This window comes from Ornithodoros turicata, chromosome 1, assembly GCF_037126465.1.
Source record: "Ornithodoros turicata isolate Travis chromosome 1, ASM3712646v1, whole genome shotgun sequence".
Lineage (NCBI taxonomy): Eukaryota > Metazoa > Arthropoda > Arachnida > Ixodida > Argasidae > Ornithodoros > Ornithodoros turicata.
Window position 1 is genome coordinate 31,633,460 of NC_088201.1, and position 23,374 is coordinate 31,656,833.

Here is a 23,374-nt window from a genome sequence, read left to right on the forward strand (position 1 = left end):
AGAACGTTGTTGAAGAATCGCGACTTTTACTTCTCTAGGGATAAACCTTCAAGGTCAAGTCTCGTCAAGCGTTTATTCTCGAAGTACGAAAAGTCCTGTCTGATTCCAAGGTTTCGTTTTCGTACCCGGACAAGGACGGCAACTTGGTGGCAGGATACAAGTTGCCGTGCTTGGAGACTTCACCTCCCGTAAGGGACGTTAAATACTACGTGATTTGTTTCGGCGCACATTAAAGGAGCAATGAAGCGACATTTAGCAGGGAGAACTTTCATCTCGGGGGGATGGTGTGCGACACCCGCATCGGCTGTTTTCCAGGCCTTTATTAGCAATATTTTTTATTTTTTGAGAGGGGGTGTTAGAGATGTGTCGGGGCGGGTTTGGTGTGAAACCTGTTTATGGACCTTTATCACAACGTTTCTGCGCATGCTCCGTGACCCTGACGGCGCCGAAGGAAATCCCCTACGTATTCAATAGATGGCGCCAATATAGCGCCGGCTGTAGGGAGCCTCCATGTGCTTTGGCGCGCGCCGATCGTGTTTCACTGGACAGCAGCTAGGATACGACGCGAGTGTGAAAAAGGTCCATTGAGCAGCAGCGACCATGCAAAATACTTTCGTTGAACGTTGTCTTGTCATCGCCTAGTTCAATTTACAAACCCGCTCTGAAAAGTGAGCCTTGTATGGAGCGGCGTGGTCTTGGAGACGCGGCCCCATCTACTGCAGTGACGTAGGAGGAGCGTAGCGAGTCACTCTATCGGCACTCCCAATCATAGTTTTTGTGCAAGAATGCTCGTTGTTTCTCAAAGTGCATGCCGCCGAAGCCAAGAAACGCGAAATATACCGAGGTCTTTCATGCTCCTTTAAAGGGATAGTTCGCTGATTCCAGATGCGTAGCCAGAAAAAAAGAAGAAGAAAAAAAAAAGGGGGGGGGGGGGTTCGGAGCATCACGCCCACAAAACAAAATAGAAATACAATTATCAATTGTCAAGCTACTCAAATGAAGTAACTACCATGAAATTCACTCGCACAGGCAGGTAGTCACTGGTATTAAAAAAAATATATATTTACAGGCTTGTTTTGTAGACTTGCAAAAAGAATCACTGAAGAGGTACTTCATTGCAAATAACTTAGTTTGTGAAGGCACTTTGCAACTTCCAATTGACACACTGGCTCTAACATTGAAATTTTAAAATGACAATTTTAATTAGCTAATGAGACTACAAGGAATACCCTGACTTGCCTAAGACTGCCAGCAATATGAAGCCAGTTTAATCGATGTATGTGCAAGTTATGTGGAGCACCCTGTATAATGGAAACCCACATTAACAAATTCCATTCACAGCCTGTGTGTGCATCCTTTATTGTCACCACTATGTCTTGTAGCCAAGTTGTGAACTGCTATAAAACTGAACATAATAATGGTATTTAATAATAATAATGTCATAGCAAAGTGTGCAATGTACAACAGGTGGCTTGAAAGATTACAGGACAAATATTTTTACCAAAATGTCTCAGCATTCTATCAACTGTTAAAACCACTTGGTACAAAAGCAACGAGATACACGGAGACAGATTCATCGGCACAGTAACGCCCTACACATTATAAAAGTGAGGGCTGTAAATGTGGCACTGTAACAGGCATACTTCATCAGTACCATTGTGAGTTTTATCACAAGTTTCACAGTTCAACTAATGATCATGCTTCACAGTTACTCTTTCTTTCTGTAAACTTCAAGTTGAAGAGGGCTCTGAGTTTCTGCACTAAGTACACGTCCGTTGACCACAAGAACTAGTGGGGAATCAACCCGCACACTTGGGAAGGAGATTTCCTAGAAGAAAAGGTATCACTTACCAACAAGCTGGGTTTGTGATATGGGATACTTCACTTAACTATATATGCACACTTCTTTCTGAAATACATAGTTTGACAGTTTTTCCAAGGCGACTACATCAATAACACTTCCGGTTGAAAAGCATACCGTATGAGGTTCTGTAACAAGCATCTCACATACTTTATAATTCCTAAGAATGGGAGGATTTCTGTGAGAAGAATGGGAATGATGCCATTGAAAGAATGAGAATCGAAATCACTTGACAGAAATCCAGTGGTAAAAATTCTGGTTTCAGTTCAGGTTTCTCACTCTCCTTGGAGGCTGTATGTATCTTCCCCTTTTACCTATGCCCAAGAGAGACCTAAGACCACCATGCACAGAAACAAAAAGGAATGCTAGCATGTGAATAACACTTCTGCAATATATCATGTGCAATCAGTGAACATGGGTAAAGCTATATTGAGCTATTCATAACGACCTGAGATTAATTAAATACATTTTTGAGAAACACATCTTTCAGGACCAGTAAACAAATTTTGTAGTTCATCATACATTCTAGATAAGAACTTCACCAGTAGGCATTGTTGCATAATGCAAATACACACATGTACTAGGGATGTGTGATTCCCATTTGCTTATGATTTGCTTATTTCTTGTTTTCTAACAAATTTTGCCAACCCCATATATTTCATGTCCCTCTACATTGACCCGATTTCAAGACAACAGGTGCTTGCTTCCGACTTTAGCAATGTTACTGCAGTGACTTGCAAGGTGAAGACCAAGGCTGTACAAAAGCATTCTGCGTTAGCTGTATCATAGACTACAAGCATGATGGTGTATCGTAAAAGGTTTCCATGGCTTCTGCTGTTGGAACCAACTAGCTGCTTCTATGCTTCACATTTGGAAATTCTGCAGTTTTTGAACCTCATTCATAAATTTTACTAGTACAGTCTATCAAGTTTATAATGACAGTGGAATCCCATTAATTCGAACTTGAACGGGGCCGAAGATATTTTCTAACGAAGTAGAATTTGAACAAAAGGGGGTTACTCTGAATGAGGGCTTGATGTGCTCACAGCGCATACTAGCTGCACCTTGCTGCACGTTTGTGGTCACGCAATGCCGGAAATATTAGAGGCTCATTCATAAACGGAAATACTTATTTACAGGCAAGCATCAAAACATCCTGGAGCAGAAAATAATCCGTTACGTGTGCTTGCATTAGTTTCTTCAGCCGCTATGCTATCAACATCGTTTGCAATGTTGAACTCAACCCAATCGCGAACTACGCGAATGCGAGTCCGACCACCCCAATTCAAGAAAATACGCTGTCGTTGCACACAGCAACTCGGAAAAAACTGGTGGGCAAGACCACGACATAGAGAGTAAGCAACTTCTGTTACTCCTCGTGAGCACCTGCAAAGTCGCACGCTCTGCAACACGTGCACCTAATCCCCGTTAGTTATGCGCTGTTAAATGCACCATGCTCTCACTTTACTTCTCCTGGAGGCTATGGAACTCGAAAGTGCCTCCTTCCTTTGTTTTCTATACAAAAATGCATTCTTTCTTTTTGCTTTTTGTTTGTCTTACCATCCGCCAGGAGAATTCTGATCGCTGTATCGACAAAACAATGGACTAATTAGGCAGCAAGTCATGCAACATACCTTTTCTTGAAATGTGACTTGTACAAAGTGCACTAATGGTTCTGGAATGACCACAGTGTCTCCTATTATGAACCCCTTTCCTTTGGCCATATTGTAAACAGTCACAGCAAAACATGTTGAAGTTGCATCTACAGCACAAAATGTGCTAAAAGCAAACAAAACGTACATACTGCATAAATCGGTGATATTCCGATAATCTGTGCGTGGTTCACACATTTATAAACAGACATGAAACGATGAAAAGCACAAACCCGAGCTTTGTCCCACTCAAACATAATTCAGCTTAGTGGAATTTATGTACTTACAGGGGGAATTTTTCCTCTGAAACAATGTTACAGAGGACTTTGCAAACAAGAATGCAGCCTGAATTTCTTTCCGCCTTAAGTTTATTGAACTCGAGAGCTTTGATGGTTGCATGATCTTTAAATGGCCCCAAGTGACGTGGCTTTATGTTAGCCAACATGGTCTGTATTTTGCGTTGCTTTGTTTGACCCTGTAAACAAAACATATACACATTCAAACTCCACTTGGCAAAGGTACCAATATACCGGCTCTTAAAAAAGCCACACCAGGGGCCCTATTCTCATCAAAACACATTGACCTCGATTACTTTTCGTCACGCTGGACGTCACATTAAGGGCACCGCCTTGCGCTCCGCCCATGTAGCTAGGGGTGACTACGTAAACTTCCGTGTTTCGTGCTCCTTGCACTGCTGCTGGTCAATAGTTGAATTTAGCATTTGGCGGGAAAGTGCTAATGCCACAGTGACCAAAGCTATGCTGCTGGTGTGCTAATTTTATGCTTCTGTCATTCATCTCCTGAGATTTGTTGATGTGCTAAATTGTCAATATATGTACTTTTTGTGTGAGGAAGTATCGTTACAAACCAACAAGAGCAATATAATTTATCCTTGAATTGGCTACCGGAAGCAGTCCGTGGCTCAACCAATAGGAATGGTTTTGGGATGTTGTTTTCCGTTTCCTCTCAATATCCAAGGCATGAGCTCATTAACATTGGAAACGTCATTTTGACATCAGCTATCACGAGTGATTAATCTTGGCACATTGAAGCAATGGGCAAGATGGCGGCAGCATTCACTACGACGAAGAGATTTAGTGATTCGAGTTTGTTTTGAGGTTTTACAAGTGTATATCTGCATGTTGTGATCATATGCACATATAAACGTGCAATTCGAACAATTACTTTTTCAGTGAAATTGATGATATTGATGGTTATTTCCCACTCGAGAACACAAGCGCCACCTAGTAAACGTTTAGTAAAATCATTTGCGTGCCATTATGTCAACGATCTTGTCTTCTTGCAGACCTGCCACAAAACCTTTGCAAAAGCACATCACACACATGATTAAATAATATTAATTTCAAGGTTCTGCACGATTTCTGTTTAAAAATTCGTGGTTCCGGTTCCGGACCGATCACAGCACAGCGTTTTCATGAGGCAGTTTGTGGGCAGTTCCCTGTTACAACAACACAATTTCATTCTTAAGCGCTTTAGCATTCGTTGATAGCGTGTAACATTAATTTCTGTTCTTCAAGCTTTCTTCACGTAACGACCAATGACAGGCGAGATTTAAAGTAATCGAGGTCAATTACTTTGATGAGAATAGGACCCCCATGTGACTGGCCCATGCGTTGTTTGGGGCATACTTCATTCTTTGTTCCCTTAGATAGACTGATAGAATTTCATGCAAATAGCGTTATTGCAATAGGACGCCAATACACAATTACCACATTTGTAATAGCACTGAAATTAATTTTTATTGAGTTATGCACGTACACATGAAAAAGATGCATTTTTTCTCGTGGTCCACCCAAGCAAGGAAAGTAAGTGTCGACATTTGTGAACAAATAACACGTGAAAAAAAAAAAAAAAAAAGAAGTAAAAAACCTGTACAGAGATTCTCAAACTGTTGTCACCCTATGTCACTCTCCTGTGTTAATCAGCAAAAACTGCATTCTTATTACTAAGTTCCCCAATAAAGGAAACTTCTGTATTGCAACAATGTACAGGGTGAAAGTATGCCAGGTGGTTTACAGGAGCACTCCATTTGTAGGAAACTCCTTCCTCAAAAGGAAGTCTTTGGTGCCAATATTGCCATATGAAGAATCAAGTGACACCATCTGCTGTGTAAAGCTACCTACATCTACTGCAATATATAATCCCCGGTTGTAAATCTGTTACTAATCATAAGTCAAATTAATAAAAAGGCAATGAAGTAGTAGATGCACACACACTATATCATTTTCTAAACTTGGAGTTCTCAAGTGAATAGCTTAGCTCTCAGCTTTAGGAGTCAATTGCCATAGTACAGCAAATAAAGCTAAGGATAATTCTGCGTCTCGCTGATGCATACACAGGCAGCTTGAATGCAGGATCTGGCTACTTTTTTTTATTGTAATAAGCCCAATTTTACCAGTGTGGAATGGCTGTTGCTATCTTTCTTCCCTTAACACTTTTGCCGAAATTTATAAACCTGGCAGTGTTCTAGTGCCTCAGAAAATTCAATAGTCGATATAGTTAAATTTTACAATAAAAATATCAGGTGCAAAAAATGGGACTTGCCTTGCTCTTGATCATCTCGTCAACATTTGTTAAGTACTTTAGCAGGTATTGAGACTTTTCCTTTGGTGCAGTCCAGTAAGGATCCAAAACTGAGGAACGATGAAAGTTTTTCAATGCATTCTGATAGTCCTCTTGATGCCTCAGTGCCTAGAAGAGACAAATGGTTTCTGATGCACTGTAATAGGCAAATATTAACCTAAAAGGTAGTAATTTAATGTAGCCAATTTTTGTATGTAAACCCACAGGTACATTATTATTGTATATTTTCTTGTGCTATATTTGGTACGTGTGATTTACCACACCATCTATCCCATTCCACATTACTTTTCATGCAAGAAGTTTGAGATATGGAGCTGCAATGTCTTGACAGAATCAGGGGTGACACCACATTTGTTCCACATATTATTCAATTATCGAAAGCCCAACAAAACAAAAATTTGTAGTGCGGGATCAAGAGTGATTGCTGATAAATCCATCCCATAGTATAAAATGAGGAAAACTATAACATACATTCATGCATACATAGAGTCAATTCAAATAGATGGATGTGTATGGATGGATGCTCTTAACTTCCTGAGAGAGCAAGTTTCGAGTTGGGCCCAGGTGCAATTTTCACGACATGGCGAGGCCAATATTTCCATAACATGGTCATGTTGTGTTCAGCAGGGGTCATCGGAGTAGAGGGTGCATACTACACCAACCACTCCTGTGAACAAATACGCACATGTTACTTTACCTCTTCCTTGTACATTTTACCTCCACACATTTTTAAATTTCATGTATCTAATTTGCATCTAATGCTTCCAATTTTTATGTATCGGTGGCAAACTTCTTGTGGCAGCCGACGGAAACGAAGTTTGCCACCTGTCTATTTCACACCCATGATCATCCACACTATTTAACTTATCAATGAGATGTGGACAACAGAAGTATAAGTATCAATTAAAAAGAGGTGGTTATTATGCGCTAAACTACTCAATTAAACAGTGTTAAGGGAAGTTTACAACAATCTCGACGTTGCCGAGGATGCTCCACCTTCTTCACAACAGAGAAGTTACAATTTTGACACTTTCGCAAAGCCACAGCCTTTGTTTGTAACATGGCGTTAAAATTTTAATGCCTGTAACACCAAGAAGTGATACATCTACAAAATAGAAAGAGGTGTGAACAACAGAAGTAGAAGTAGAAAGAGTAATAAAAAGAAGGATGATTATTAAGAGTCAAACTAGAGCACTACACGGGCCTGAATTTACCGGCCCGTACCCGAAGCCAGAGAGTCTTACCTGACCCTAGCCCGACCCAGCTGCTGAAAACTCAACCCGGCTGAGGCCATGTGCAGTCCATACGGTATACACTCATAATACAGTGTAAATCACACATACCTGGAACGTGCAAGGGCAGCCTTTGATGCGGTTTGTGCCTGAAGCAACACGTTGGCGTCAAATTTCCCGCGCCTGTCTGCGCTGCACACCGCGGCAAGGGCGTGATCCTCAACGAGGCGAAGTCAAGGATAACGCAACGCCTATGTTGTAGCGTTTTAGCAGAAACAGAGGGAGAAAGGGCATGAGCACTTAGATGCTTTGCTTTTAAAACGAATGATGAGGATTAACTCGGTCGGAGTCCCTCATGCGCTCCCAAAGCTACTCGACCGGGCGCGTACTCTGTGGTCACATGGTACAACTCGGTCATGTGACCTACTCGACTCGAGGGTTTGTTTTGGAACGCACCCATGTGACCGCCACACGGCAGAGTGCTTGACTCGGATTGGATTAGATAGATGGCTTAGCATATGGCTTGAACTGACTCGATAGGCAACAAAACCAGTTGGGTTAGCCGGACGTGTAAGCTAGTGCAAGCAAAGACTTCTGTTTTCTTACTGTTGTTCTTCAAAATGGGGGAAGAAATCGGAATGGGCACACAGTGGCGCAGGAAGTTCAACATTTTGGCTTTTTGTAGCAGAATGTAGCAGGGCCTCGTGTGGGCGCAAAAATGCGCAATCAGCGCAGCAATCACACCCCTGGCGCTTGACTTCGGCCCGGGTTTTCGGGCCAGCCCGGCCCTTTGCAGTGCTCTAGTTCAAACTACTTAGGTGGTGTTAGGGAGAAATTTATAAGGGTGTCCATGTCACGGCGGAGCCTCCGATAGAAGTAATGTACTCGGAAAGTAATGCAACTTGTATTTCATAGAATATGCTCCTCTACCCAAATAGCACAACATACCATCAATGTAAGAAAAGGCTGGTAATGACTGAAGTGAAGTTTTTCTCCCTATATTGTTTTTATGAATTAATGCAGTACTACATCTGAAAACATACCATGGCGTAGTTGTAGTGCAGGTCAGGAGAGTACACCATTTTAGGGTCCTCAAGCTAAAGAACGAAAGTATTGAATACAACAATATAAGTAAGGTTTAGTTTGTACATGTGGGGAGGTAAAAGAACACCCCCATTCTCTATCTCATAACACTACTCCCTCTAAAACAGCTAGTATTCTTAACCAACCAACCAAAAACAACCAAAATTTTCACACATCACATTTTTACACTAAGCTGCACACATGACAAAAAGTAAAAGTTATGACAATTTAGAGGAAGTCTTGTAAAACATTCTCATCTTTTTCTTTTCTCTATCAGCATAATATGTGGAATTTACAAAAATTGCTATGAAAATAAATTTTGCACAACATATAAGGAATACTGCTGCATTATGCTTGCAGGTATGGGACATCTACTTATCACAAAAACAATGCTTATAACTGCCCAAAATTTATAGGATTTATTTATAATTTGCATCGTTATCGTAACAGCAAACATGTACAGAGTGTCTCGTACTTCAAAATGTAGAGAGAAAAAAAATCAATTGTTGTGAACAATACAAGGTCAACTATTGCTCCTTTCCTACTGTCTTGTAAATCTTTGTTCATTAACCACACTTGCAAACTCCCAAGTACATTGTGGTTGAACGGGATAACTAGTTCTCTTGCAATAATTTTGCTAAAAAATTTACCTTTCAATTGTCGGAGTTTCTAGAATTCTGCCATTTTGTACACGTGTAGTACCATGAGCACTTGTCTCGTTTAGAAAACTTGGCTCATAGTAGTTAAACTACATCTGAATATCAACCCACTATGCTTAGTTCATCAACCTCGCTTTTACTCACTGCTCTCATGAAAGCTGCCAAGGACTGCTGCAGATGTGATGGCTGTAATGATGCAGTGAAGTACAAAGTGATATATGCAATGGCTAGAACACCTGGAAAACAAGAAAAAAAAACAAAAAAAAACAAAGCATAACATTATGGGGTCCCTGTTTATTCAGTTTGTAACTACCACACCTCTAAACACACTGCAGGCACTAATTCCATAACATAAACAAAGCTGCACACTGGCAGTACTTTCGTGTCACACATATATGAAACAGTGATACCTACCCTTGTGTTTAAAGGATTACAGGTGAGAAACTTACACCAAGACTCTCCATCAGAAACATCAAGTTCCACTGCTTCTTTGGCCTTTGCAAGACTGCTACAGATATTTTTTGTCTGCTGCTCTGGTGTTGTACTAATCTGCCGTAGAACTACTGACAAATTCCTAAGCGCAACTTTGTCTTTTGTCTGTGAAAAGAATCAACGGGACATGCCACACTTGATACCCAGAAATATGTATTGTATTTTCCAATATATGCAGCTGTCAATATGGTTGTTTACAGCAAGAAAAATAGCTCAGGTATAGATTTAACATTAAGTTGTTATTTTTGCACTAACGTTAAGCTCTTCCCAGTGTGCAAAAGAATAAATTTGAAGAAAAGCAGGGGCGTCGACACAATATTACATTTATTAGCTTTACTGGCTCTTACGCATGCATGGTCACAAGACAACACAAAACGTAGAGTATACAAAAAGGACAAAGAGGGCGTTCACATAGTGTTACTATCAGTGGTAACAGTGATGACAATGTACCTGTAACAAGTTATCTGCAACTCACCGACTTCAGAACTCCTTCATAACAGTTGAGAGCTTTCTGTAGATCGTTATTTTTCCAGTAGCATTCACCTAATTCATTCCAAGCCTCAACTAGTTTTGGGTTCAGTTTGACCGCCTTGCTTAGAATGGCATGCGTTTCAGATTCATACTCCTGGCGAATATTCAGTGCCTTTCCTTTAAGCATAAGATAAACTGCTTTGTCCACCTTCTCCAGTTGTGCTAGGAGAGACAACATGAATAACACATTCAGGAACATACCCATGCAACACACAACCATGCACAGGGTGACGTAACTACATGACAAAATATTGGGGGTAATTTCAGCAACATCTTGCTTGGTTCAGTACCTTCATGGCAAAAGGATCGTCCCGTAAGTACATATAGAATGATGAAGCACAACATCGTTCAACTTCTCAGTCAGCAGAAACAAGAGCGTCTGCTTGTAGGGGCAATTTGCCTTCCTATGCAGCTACACAAATGATATGCCTACCTCGGTTCTGTTCAAGAGTAGCGAGAAAACACTTTAGTTTGCAGTCAATTTCGTTTGTTTTCATCTCCTGTGTAGCTCCCGGATGCTTCTCGTAATAACTGTCTCGGAAGTCATACAATTCTCGAACTGACTCCTGTCGAAGAAAACACCTGTCATTGTAATTGCGTCCCATCCTTTAAACATCGACGCAACAAGTACTGCGAATATCATACAGAATATACGACGTATTAGTACAAATGACAATAACAAACCTTTACAGACTCAAGCAAAACTTCGGCATCTTTAACACATTCTTTCGACTCGCTATCTGAGGCACACTCAGCGGATGCCATCGCCATTGGGGAAACTTTCAAAACATCACTTTCGCGCTTTAGAACTAGCGCCGTCACGGCCAGTTTACAAAGTAATACGAAATACGTAGATCTTTATATACGTTGAAATTATATTAAGCAATATTATATTACGCAATTCCCAATCTTTGTTTGACAAAATACATAACTGCAGCCTGCAGCAGCCCAAATCCCACCAAAAACCGCGAGCCGCTCAGCCACTCATATTGCTCACGTTGCTCATATGTAAACGCGAAGGTTGTCAGCACAAGCATGCGGGGAGAAGCCTTAGAAAATGCGACTCCTACTACCTACGAAAAGGCAAAAGAGCGGATAATCACCGAAGATGAACTGAATGACGATATTGTCGATGAATTTGACGCAAGAGAAATATTCGATATCCTTTTTTCACACCTCGCAGAAATTTTGTAGTGGTGATACGCAGCACTTGGTAAGCGTATATCAAGCGGGGTTGTTAAATTTTGTTTGAAAAGGGTGCCTGAGTGTTTTTGATAAACGTGTTCAAAGATGCGCTAAATACCGAACTACATTCGCAACAGCTACAGACACTGGAAAGTGGAGAGTTTTGTCCTATATGTATACTGAACGCGTGGAGCGAAAACACCACGAAAAACAGCACCGGACGAGCTCGGCGTAGCTACAGACACCTAAGAGCAAACGTAGTCTAATTCTTCTCAGTATTTTTCCCGCGCTGTCCAAGAGTTCGATTTAAAATAGTGCTGTCGTGACTGACATCCTTCATGATCCGTCATGTATAAAATCATTGACCCACTGTTGTTGAGAATGTACTAAATACTGCGTTTGCTGTAAACCAAAAGGGCGTTTCGATGTCATCGGCTACATCTTCAGTGTTACAGAAGCTTGATTTGGGGGAGAGGCATAAGCTTTGAGTGAGATGCCTCTTCTCACGGCGCTCTGTAATGCCATATATATTCTGCTGTCAGCTGCTGGAACTGTATTCTTCAACTCATATGCTTTATCTTTTCCTGCGTTTCTCTTTCACTGTGAAAAGGAACTCCTGTTTTCAACCAGTCTGCTGCCAACTAGTTGTTGCTTTCATTCTTTTTGCATATTGTATGCGTGCTACTGTCCTCAGCAACGTAAACCGCAGTAGTATGAGGTATACCTCCAAAATTCAAACAGTCACTGGACAGATTGAGGCCCTAGAGCTCATGTTTAGATGCTGGCCCGCAAGTCAGTTTGTAGGTTTGAAAACAAGTGCAAATTACTGGAATATTTATAGCTCAAGACTAACAGACTTACACAATCAAGTGCACAGCCAAAATTGTATCTAGTAGTACTTTCCTCTAGATATGTACATAAGAACTATTTGGATGCTTTCACTCAGTTACTTACCGATCATGTTACTAAATTTGCGGCTCTGAAGGTTCAAGGACAATATTTTCATCTCAAAACTTTTTATTATATCCAGTTATAATGAGTACTAACCTTTTTTATTGGTCAAGATGTGCATGAATGAACACCACCTTGTCTACCCACCCACCATGTAGTTCTGTAATGTCATGAGTGATAGGGGTAGAAGCCGTGGAGCCTTGTGATGCAATGCACCTTTGAAACCATATCAGTAGCCTATTTTGTGTAAAGTTTGATATAGAAGTTTGCTACACAGTAGTCTGGCACATTAAAAAAAAAGAAAAACAGTCTTTCAGCACCCCATTTGGTTATTCTTATGGAATGGAAGCTTTAGTGTGGTGCTTGTCCATTTGTACGCTAGCATTGGCTTGGTTACTTATCATTAATTCACTCTTTTATACAGGTGTGCTTCTGAACAGCACAGATGTTATAATTTAGACTACACTATTTTCATTGCTGTAAGTCTCATGTTATACTGGTTTTTTTTTTATATTTATATATTTCATATTTACGTGCAACATATATTTGAACATGTCGGAGCACAGCAAGCGGACCAAGCCTGTAGCGTAGCCAGAAAAATATTTCGGGAGGGGTTCTACAGGAACTTTACATGGGGGAGAGGGTTTCACCCTCACTTTTCCTCTCCCAAATGCACTACCAAATGTACACTTTCGGGGGGAGGGGGAGGGTGAACACCCCTCTGGCTATGCCACTGGGCCAAACCGCTGATTTTGCACATATCCTAATGCATGTTATGAAGATCATGTCTGTTCCTAGCTGATCATAGCCTACCATTTTCAAACAATGTTACGCTCTTTCCTATATTTGTTGTACATCATATTCGAGTTATTAATGATCCGGAGCACCCTCTCACACTTGAAGAGCTTAACGTGGTTGAGGAAAGCAATATTGAGGTAATGGCAGTTTGCTGTATACGAAGTACAGAGTTTTCCAAGCCCATTTCAATGCTCTTGTGCCTTTCAGGTGGACACAAAACGCATGGAGATCCGTGTAAACTTTACACCTACAATCCCTCACTGCAGTATGGCTACTCTGATTGGATTAGCAATCAGAGTAAAGCTTCTACGGTGCCTGCCCCCATCATTCAAGGTTGATGTGCAAATTACACCAGGAACCCATGCATCTGAGGCTGCAAGTATGTCCATAATGCATCGTTTCTTTGGTAGCCAACAAATTCAGAAATATTTGTGACCTGCGTTAACATTTTGTACCATAAGGCTCTCAATATGTTGCCTGAAGAGCAGCGTGGTGGATCCTGCTGCCTGAACTTTGAACATCATGGAGTTTAGACCATAAAACATGAAATAATTAGCAAGTATTAGCAAGTCAGACGTGTTATCTGTAAACACTATTTTGGACTTTTTTTTTATGTATCTGCCTCATGCAGAAGAGCATTGAATATCAAGATGCAGATCTCAGCACATACCCACAATGTGTTATGTCTGACACAACTACCTGTCATACATAACAAAACAACCAGGGGCATGGCCGAGTGGGCTAAAGCGTCTGCTCGTTGGCGGTTACCAAGGTCGTGCTGTAGACTGGGAGGTGGTGGGTTCGAATCCTACCGCCGGCTGTGCTGTCTGAGGTTTTCCCTGGGTTTTCCGAAGACTTTCCAGACGAATGTCGGCACAGTTCCCCCTGAAGTCGGCCCAGGACGCATACTAATCCCCCTGTCCCCCACTCCTTCCTGCTGTCCTCTCTCTGTCTGTCCACCTCTGTACGCCGCTCATAGCCACAGTTGCTTCGCGGCGCTAACACCCAATCAAAAAAAAAAAAAAAAACATAACAAAACAATGATGTCTTATGCACCACTCTTCAGTAGCATGACTTCCTTAGTGTAGGCTCCATAAATGTTGTGTAGAGTAATATCCGTCGAGTTCTAAGTGGAGAGGGACAGCTGCACACAGTGTGTGATGTATCCAATACCACTGAATTGTGATACATACATAAAAGTTGGGTACAAGTTGCTTAGACACGCCGTCTTCCGCAAGGGATGTTGAATATGGGGTGCCGTGTGGTGAGCTTTCATCGCACGTTAAAGAACCCTCAGGTGGGCAAAAACAATCCACAGACCAACCGCTGTGGCGTCGCTCATAATCTCAGTTGTCTCGCGACGTAAACTCCCAACTATTAAATATACATAAAAGCTATGTAAGCGAAACAGGGAAAACTATACTCAAAGAGCACAATAACAGGATAGGGAACAGATCTTTCACTTTATATGTGAGATTGTGGAGGTGTGACACAAGATTCTATAAGATAGAACTGTTAGGACAAGTTTCCAGAACGCAGAAAGATGTGATGTAAGTAGGATTGCCACCTGTCCAGATGTCACCCGAATAGTTCGGATATTCAAGGCTTGCATTCGGTGTACGGGTGAAGGTGTAATCCAGACACGAAATATTCGGAAATTGGTGAATTCAGAGTAAAAACCTTACGATTTGAGTTTTTCGTTTGCGTCATCGTCACCAAAGATTGAGCGATAGCTAAAATGAGCAATCAAAGCTACATCGAACCACATGAAGATACTGTGGGCAACCTCTCATCTATTATTACGACCCTTCATACCCATCGCTCAGCATTCTCAAGAATTGGATGCGGTCCCCCACAATCCACTTCATGCAAACCAAGACAGGGCAAGAAATGGACCCAACAGTAACAGCTCCCCATAGAACCCATAGTTTGAGATAGTTCACAGAGCACTGGGCACAATGCAAATTAAATTGACTGGAATAAAAACGCGATGTTGTGCATTCCAGACGGCTAATCAGGGGCCTTCCTGCTTGTCTCTCCTCTGCGCGTGTCCTGGCTACCATTGACTTCTTCTAGTTTTCTGCCTGCTGCCTAGTCATATGCAGTCTGAAATAACTAAAGCAACTTTTGGTTAAAACTCTTCTATTAGATATTTTTATTTGGTCAACTTTTGGTTACTATTTGGTTGGAGGGCTTCACATGAGATCACCAGCACTGACAATCCCCCCACCCCCGGGTGTTCAGTTCTTGCCGGTGGGAAAGGTGGCAGCCCTAGGTGTAAGAGAGGGTGACTCACTTGACCTTTCATTATATTACCAAAAGAAATTTTTGCTGAATTTTGCTGAATGAAGTGGAACATTATTAAGTGTTCCCATCTCTGTTAGAATGCCATTCTTGGGGGTCATCCCAACTGCATGCCTTTGGCACAAAGCCCTGTGTTGACTTTTTATTGCTGTGTCACCCAGAATACGTGTTTGCATTTTGAGAATTTTCTGACCTGTCTCTCTTATTTAGTAAACAAACAGCTCTCGGACAAGGAAAGAGTGGCAGCAGCTTTGGAAAACTCTCACCTCCTTGCTGTAGTCAACAAATGTCTCTCGTAAGGGGAACAAGATTGGCACCGGTTTTTTAAGCTGTACATACAATCAACAATGTAAATGCATATCTACAATAATGCTAAAAATAAACGGCACGAGTGTTGGCGATATCTGCGATGTATTAGTCACTTTGTTGACTTTGAGAAGCATACACCACAGAAAACGTTGAACAACAATAATGCAGCTTGGTACTTGTGACAAAACTCTATGAACGTGCAATACGTCTTTGGTGTGGATTGGTGCATGGTTTGGGTTTTGGAATGTAAATGATATCGTAGTGTGTGATCGCGACATGATGTGAACGAAGATTAATTCTACTTTCATCGGCACGAAGCTGCAGTTGGGTCAGTAGCATCTCGATGAAAGGTCCCAATTGCATCTGTCAGTAAATTTTTGTTTTATTATTACTCAGTATAATGGCAGCTAGAGGTGTGAAATTTTAATAGTTGGTAGAGAAATAAATTATTTATCGTTTGAGACCCATGTTGTCACAGTGACAAGAGGTGAGGACAGATAATATTGACAGGATCTGCATCTGTAGCTGTGCTGCTTAGAATAGGTGTAACGTAGTAGTAGATGAGGCAATTAAACATAGAAGGTCGAATCCCACTGCTGACAGTGCCTTTTCTTCAACTGCCATTAATCAGTTGAAATGTGTGGTGTATCTGCATTCACGCGGATCTTGAGCGTGCTGCATACCCGCATTTAATTCGCAGGAAAAAATCTACATAATGAAAATGTTACTTGACGAAATCCTTACAATGAAATGACTTAACTGTAGCCTGCGTCGGCTAATTCCCATTGTTTACGTTACTTGACAAACGGTTTTATATCGGTGCACAGCATACAAACAGTTTAGGAACATAATGCCGTCCCCAGTTGTCCAATAGTAGCAATTAACTGCACAGCAACGCAACGGATGCCACACTTGGACGCACCATTTTGGATGAACCAAATGCGTACTTGCGGATAGTGACGCGGGTACCGCGGCTGTATCCGCATTTTACCGCACGCCCTTGAAAACTTTCCATTTCCACAAGCAAGTGCATAAAGCGACGTGGCGCCCGCAATAACCACGGAGGAAAGAAAGCCGTTGGGGCCGTATATACCTCTCCCTGTTTGTAAACAAATGACGTCATAGTGTTCGACAGCGCCACCAATTTGGTAGAGTTGAACTGAGCTCGAAGCCAGGGACGAACAAGGTCGCACCCGAAAGCCACGGTCTTGAGGGGATTACGATGGTCCCTGAAAGGGACGCGACATTCGGTCCTACCTTTCGTTCAATAGGAGGCAGCGAACCAGTGCCCATTCGTGGAACCCAGCCCCCCCCCCCCCCCTACCTATTTGTTTCGGGTAGAGGTCTATTGAAACGGCACGTCACTAATCTGTCCAACAGGAAGGCTATGGGTATCGACGAGGTACCAAATGAACTTCTAAAAGCTCTGATGTAGATGGGTAGAAATCCAGCGAACCGGTAGAGATGTAGGAAGGGAGTTGCCTCAGGACAGAAGCCGCCGATATTTCGAACAGAGACTGTTCTGCCCAGAGAGGCTGAGGCAGAGAGGCCTCAGAGACTGCCCAGAAGAAGAACAGTCTCTGTTCGAAATATCGGCGGCTTCTGTCCTGAGGCAACTCCCTTCCTCTAAAAGCTCTGAAATCGTCAGCAAAAAATGCCCTAGGAAACTTCTGAGTAACATCCTATACAAAAAGCAATGCCCGGCTGCGTGGAAGAAGGCAAAGACAAAGCTCACAAAAGAAAAGGAAAAGACAGCAAGCTCCTAGACGCTTACAGACAAATCGCCATACTAAGCAGCGTCTATAAACTCCTGATGTCCATCCTAAACGATCAAATCAGGGACTGGTGTGAGAAAAAGGTCATATTCAACGAAGCCCAGTACGGTTTTCGAAGGGGGCGTCGAGGAAGTGATAACCTTTTTACCCTGACGCAGGTGATTGAAGCATCGGTGGCAGACACGGCCGAACTACATCTGGTGTTCCTGGGCCTAGAAAAGGCCTATAGCCTTCAGAAGAATACCTACTCCTACTGCAACTGCATAGGTATCTGCTGGCTAGGGTACTAGAAGACTTAAGAACTACCTATTTCGACAGGGCTGAGGCAGGGCTGCCCCTCTCGCCAACACTCTTCAATATATACATCAAGACCTACTACAGATGTTAGAGAATACAGTCACTGGCATCCTGTTCTCAACAGTCACAACAGAGGCTATAGGATAGAAAAAACGAGGATCACATGCTTGGCCTTCGCTGCCGATGTCGTCCTCCTCTGTGACTCGCAAAAAATATGCAGGAGCTCGTAGACATTTTGCGAAAAGGTAGCCAGAGAGAACGGCCTTAAGTTTAGCACCGAGAAGTCACAGTGGATGGGATACAACGTACACAGTCCACTCATACTGGTCATACAAGAAAGCTTTTTAACAAAGTACGTGCAGCTGGTATAAGTATTTAGGCGTCACCATCAACGCTGACAACCAATATCTAGGATGTCACGAGAAACGCACTATCACGAAGTCTAACCGGCTGAAGGGACATACGTGGATGTAAAGCATTCTTATAATACATATACGGTAGGCCGAACACTGTGGGAGACCATCGCGGTGCCAGCAGCTACGCATGCAAATGATGTCATTATATAACACCCCTAAAGCTGCTGGACAGACACTAGCACGGGTCAGGGCGATGACTGGTGAAATGGGATGGTCTACGTACTTGGAACGTGACGCCTCAGCAAAACTCACCTACTTCGGACGGCTTGCACACCTCCCAGTCCCAGACCATTATGCGAGGCTGTATCGTCACATACGATGTCAAGGTATAAAAACTAAATGGGCCCAAAAAGTCTCAACCCTGCATAGAAATTTGCAAAGTCGGAAAATAAGTGGGCCCAAACAGTCCGTAAAAAGATTGCAGCAAAGGAGGAGCGCCATCGGAAGGAGACGATGCAAAAAAGAAGAGCCTGGACACATATGCGGCCTACAAGCAGGCACCGGCACCTGTAGCAGGGTATAGAGGAAACAGAGGCAGCACACTTTTATTTCAGGCCAGAACAGGGTGTCTTCTTACTAAAAAAAATGGTGCATGAGCTCTTTCAAGACGGGAGCCCCTCATGTCTACTCTGCGGGAAGGAAGAGGAAGATCTGAACCACATTCTATTCAGAATATTCAGAAGCGAACCACTTGAGGACCTCAGCTCCCGCGATGAACTGATGAAGCATGAGGGGAATGGGGATCAACGACACAACTTAGGGGCAACGATAAACGAGGGGAATAGAGAGTTTTAGTACATCGTACGCTATCGCCTTTGCGTACGTAAGGGATAGCGTTGATGGTTCTGCGCACGCCCATAACAGAAAGAGAGCTTCGCGCAGTGCGCAAAACCACCAACGCTATCTGTCACGTACGCTATCGCCTTTGCGTACGATGTACTAAAACTCTCTAATAAGAAGATTGCCCTGGGTGTCGACGACTCCCTACCAGAAAACGCGCGCAAAGAGACCGGAACCGGAACGGCGCAGCGGACTTGCCCGCACAGCGTTTACCCAGCGCCCCCAGCCCCCAGCGTGAACACAAAGCGCCATCTGAGAGAGTGGAAGCGAAGAACGCGAGCATTTAAAAGCAATCTGCTATCAATGGTGCAGTGATTACTAAATGGTACAGTACCCGGAAGTTACTCCTGAGGTGCTCGAATTAAGCGCCCGCCCTGTCTCAGATGTGGTCGGAAACCGGAACTAACAGGCACTGATGCTTATTTGTGTACAAAATGCGGATATCCGCGCGTGCCGCAGAGGTGCGTTTTTACCACATTATCCGCGGGAATTTCAAAATATTATACGTATTTCTATCCGCAAACCAGGATGATGTGTGGATCGGAGGATATAACCGCACCCTCGCAAACCTCTACTTAGAAACATACTTTGAATCGAAACGCCCACTGCGCGGAGTATATCCTCCACGCTTTCCTCGAGTACATCGAAGTAGTGCCGGTACTTCCTTGAGCGTTCCTAGGTCGAGTTCGGTGGGTGTTATGGCGGGCGACATGTGGTTCGCAAGTTCGTCGTTCACAAGTCGAGAAACGGCTCTACGACGGCGCAGAACCATGTAAAAGAACCCATATATGCTCATTTTCTACGCCATGATTGTGACATTCGACGTTTTTGAGGTCTTATGAATGTAGTAGTAGTATAGTACATATGCTTGGTGCTGGATAAGGGCTAGGGTCAATGGAGGAATCACCCATCATCAACTGGAGGAGCGCTTCTTTCCTTAACTCACGAGTCAAAGACCGTTCAAGGACCGTTCAAGGATACGACCGACGGTGTTTCCAGACCTTTCCTTTAACCAGAATCTATAGCAATATGAAGATAAAGTGACAAAGGTTTTGCAGAATGAAATACCGTGTAACGCACACTAATACGCACGTATCTTCGAGGAGTTGCGGTATTTATTAATATGATGTCTGTTTCGGCGTGTTTCCATCCGCCCGACTTTCGAGCGAAGCACTAAGATGAGTGTGCTGTAACTCAACGAATCCTTTCATGGCAGCCGCACGTAGCTCGACAGGCCTTGTAACGCTCAGCCTTCGGATTGCTGCACAGCCAGTGGCGCCAGTGTTGAGCAATTTCACGGCAGTTCACCCAGAAATCGGCGTGTTCACAAGGGTTGGCTGTATCAGGATTTAAAAAAAGTAGACGATTAGATTAGACGAATCAAGTATAACAGACACAATAACCCTTCTTCCTTAGGACATGTTAAAGCGGTTGCCACATTTCGTCTCAGGTTGTTCCGGATAAACGTAAGATTCGATGTGAAACTGCATTCTAAGTTTTACAGCAAAGGGGGGAATAGACATAGCAAACCGGCACCGCGAATACCCAAACGCCTGCGGCTCTGACGTCACGGCAGGCGTCTCCGCCAGTGAGCAAGCGAGAGAGAGGTCACGTGCTTACGACTACCAGTGGGAATGGCAGGCCGAGCTCTGATGTCATAGCTTCTAGTACGTGTGTTCAAGGGGTTATATCTCGTCAAGTACGACACGTAAAAAATATTTTTTCCCTCAGTACTCTAGTGTGTGATACAATGTGTGGATGATGTAATGAACCCCATGTATGAAAGTGTCACAACCACTATAAGGATTTCGAGATATACCTCTTATGAGCGAATGTACTACATGGGTCGTTCAAGGTTGGCCGAGACACCGGCTGTGCTGTCTGAGGTTTTCCCTGAGTTTTCCGGCAGACTTTCCGACGCATGTCATGATGGGGTTCCTTCGCCAATCATCCTGGCGGTTACCGTGATAGAGGGAGCATGCCAATGATGGCTTATGAGGGATACTCGCATGTTGTCTGTGGTGGGTACACTCTTAAAAATGAACTTCACCACATAGCACGCTCCTAGCCAACCATCATCCCGAATGACAATGTTCTCGCCCCTGATTTGTTGAAAACGGGAGGAGGAGCCTATTTTGTTCCATTATGCACGGCACAAAAGAGGCTCCTCCTAACGTTTTCAACAAATCTAGGGCGAGAACGTTGTCATTCGGGATGATGGTTGGCTAGGAGCGTGCTATGTGGTGAAGTTCATTTTTAAGAGTGTATAGTTCTCCTGGACTGCCCAAATCCCAGAGCAAGAGGGACTGCACACCCCTCCCTCTCATGTGCCCCCATCATGTCTCTCCTCCCTCTTTCACCCTTCTCTGTTCTCCGTCCCTGAGTGCATCGAGCCGCCACCCCCGAGCGGGCTGACCGCACTTTCCCTCAACATCGTTCCCCCTCCCTCAGACTAATGTCGGCACAGTTCCTCCTTAAGTCGGCCCGGGACGTATACTAGCCCCTTGTCCCCCACTCTTTCCTGCTGTCCTCTCTTCATCTGTCCACGTCTGTACGCCGCTCATAGCCACAGTTGCTTTATGGCGCTAACACGGAAGTTAAAAAAAAAAAAGCTGCTCAGAGTCTGCCATGTGCGCTCTCTTCTGGTCACATGTGAGGTGTTGGGACTTTGCTATGTTCATGAATGATTGTCTCATCCACACTGCCGACACTAGTATTACGCTGGGCTGTAATGTCCCAAACTGTTACTCGACGTTTCTCGAGGATGGCATGCTCATGCCTGCGATGTTCACTGGCGTGACTGCAGCTGGACGAACGTGTCCATGTAGTTCATTCGTCACCGTATCCTGTCTTTCGCCTAACTGTCTCCACCATTCGTACACTCTTCCCCTTGACATCGTTTGTTCCCCGTACTTTGCAAAATCTCAGCAGGTTCGGCGTTCTCCTTCACAAGGAACTTGATTATGCATTCGCTGTTCCACAGCTGCAGACACACTGCTCGCCGCCATGATAGCTGCCGCTGCTGCACGTGCCGCTGACCCGAGAAGGATTGCACTTCGTCCTCCGAAAGTTTTATTCATTTACTCGCTGAGTTTTCTCGAGCAAGTCTCGGTCAACCTGGAGCGACCCTTGTAGTTACACAATAGGCAGGCGACATATTGCACATACCCAATGACATTACGTAATGACGCAGTGCTCAATGCTGGAATGTGTGGCACAAATAGCAGATCCTATAGTATTGAAGCGCCACTATGGAGTAACTAAAAATTAATTTTATGATACTTCCGCTTCTCACAGAGAAAGAATACTTTGGGAGAATATAGTGCGAGACACGTGGTTTTGCAATAGCATAAATTCGGGAAGAATATGAAGACACGAGATTCAGACTGTATAGTGGCATCATTGCGACTTGGACATTGACGAGGATATTATAGCAATTAGTGAAGGTCACTCACTGCAAAGCCTTTTAGAGCGGCAGTGTCCCGGGCACTTTGCGCAAGGTTTACCCTTCGTGTAAGGCTGTCCAAACCTCTCTGGGTAATTTCCTCTGAAAATGAGAACAACAAACATGCAAAGTACGTAGAATACATGTAACTAGAAACGTAGAATATTATCAATGCGCAAACATCTGTACAAATTGAAAAGGGTTGAACAAGATCTATACAAGAATCTATATCAGTTTATACAAATATAATCTCGAATCTATACAAACTTCTACACAATAATCAAGAATCTATAACATCTATACAAGAATGTAAGCATGTGGGAGAGGTAAACACTGCTCCCAGCACCGTGTGTCGAAAATTTCCGGCACACGTCAAAAGAACCTCAGGTGGTCAAAATCGGAGCCGTTTCGACGCGAGTTTCCGCCTGGCGCAGGGTAAACAATAGCCCCCCCCCCCTCCCCCCGTTAAACTCTGAGATAGAGAGAAGCCATAAGTACTCCAGAGTAGAGCCCTGCACCATCCGCGGATGGAAGCGGATATACTTGCGGATTCGGATGAAAATTTAGCACTTTCTGCGGTGTGCGGATCGGATGCGGATGGCTCGAGGTCGGATGCGGATCGGATGCGGATACGAAGGCAGCGGATCGGTAGCGGATCGGATGCGGATATACCGCGTGCTGTCATTTTTCCACCCGCAATTTATTTGTATTGTGCGCCGACAGTCGACAGCGAGCGCATGCTCTGGTTCACCTTTGACCATGCACGGCGCCAAGACGGGAGAGGAGGCATTCAGGCGTCTCGAACCGCGCGAGCGCCGACGAGGTAGCGTTCCACGCGTTCCAGAAGTCTCTCCATATCGCGTTTGTTGAAAGGTTTACCTTTGCTTGTCGTCATGACTGAGTCCTTCCGTGACAGCATGGAGGCATCCGAAATTATACC

General features: G+C 43.6%; 3 protein-coding genes across 4 annotated transcripts in view; 1 reads left to right on the forward strand and 2 right to left on the reverse strand.

Annotated features, from left to right (window-relative positions):
* Positions 1-1,340: 1,340 nt before the first annotated feature.
* Positions 1,341-11,118, reverse strand: LOC135377884 (tetratricopeptide repeat protein 5-like). The gene is made up of 10 exons (XM_064610617.1): positions 10,799-11,118; positions 10,548-10,680; positions 10,059-10,276; positions 9,541-9,688; positions 9,236-9,327; positions 8,393-8,446; positions 6,079-6,225; positions 3,801-3,988; positions 3,496-3,640; positions 1,341-1,828 (listed from the first exon to the last, which is right to left on the reverse strand). The coding sequence occupies exons 1-10, from the start codon at positions 10,883-10,885 to the stop codon at positions 1,709-1,711; spliced, it is 1,332 nt and encodes a 443-aa protein (XP_064466687.1). The 5' UTR covers positions 10,886-11,118; the 3' UTR covers positions 1,341-1,708.
* Positions 11,065-15,755, forward strand: LOC135377885 (cytosolic iron-sulfur assembly component 2B-like). Its single transcript, XM_064610618.1, has 4 exons — positions 11,065-11,273; positions 13,106-13,185; positions 13,256-13,427; positions 15,563-15,755. The coding sequence occupies exons 1-4, from the start codon at positions 11,150-11,152 to the stop codon at positions 15,649-15,651; spliced, it is 465 nt and encodes a 154-aa protein (XP_064466688.1). The 5' UTR covers positions 11,065-11,149; the 3' UTR covers positions 15,652-15,755.
* A 4,335-nt stretch (positions 15,756-20,090) lies between these two features.
* The window catches only part of LOC135377888 (cysteine-rich venom protein LEI1-like), a 42,250-nt gene continuing 38,966 nt past the window's right edge, over positions 20,091-23,374 (reverse strand). For both annotated transcript variants that reach the window (XM_064610619.1, XM_064610620.1), the window contains exons 7-8: positions 22,445-22,536; positions 20,091-20,326 (exon numbers count right to left, since the gene is read on the reverse strand). In XM_064610619.1, the coding sequence (XP_064466689.1) occupies positions 20,184-20,326; positions 22,445-22,536 (235 nt within the window). In that variant the 3' untranslated portion in view covers positions 20,091-20,183. The remainder of the gene's footprint in view (positions 20,327-22,444; positions 22,537-23,374) is intronic.

Bases quoted from the DNA above. Each gene is read 5' to 3' on its own strand.
- LOC135377884 (XM_064610617.1), bottom strand. From the start codon at position 10,885: ATGGCGATGGCATCCGCTGAGTGTGCCTCAGATAGCGAGTCGAAAGAA. The intron at 9,328-9,540 runs GTAAGTTTCTCA...CTTGTTTTCCAG, and splicing joins TTCTGATGGAGAGTCTTGGT to GTGTTCTAGCCATTGCATAT. The intron at 8,447-9,235 runs GTGAGTAAAAGC...TTCGTTCTTTAG, and splicing joins TGGCAGCTTTCATGAGAGCA to CTTGAGGACCCTAAAATGGT.
- LOC135377885 (XM_064610618.1), top strand. From the start codon at position 11,150: ATGCGGGGAGAAGCCTTAGAAAATGCGACTCCTACTACCTACGAAAAG. The intron at 11,274-13,105 runs ATATCCTTTTTT...TATTTGTTGTAC, and splicing joins TGACGCAAGAGAAATATTCG to ATCATATTCGAGTTATTAAT. The intron at 13,428-15,562 runs GTATGTCCATAA...TCTCTTATTTAG, and splicing joins CCATGCATCTGAGGCTGCAA to TAAACAAACAGCTCTCGGAC.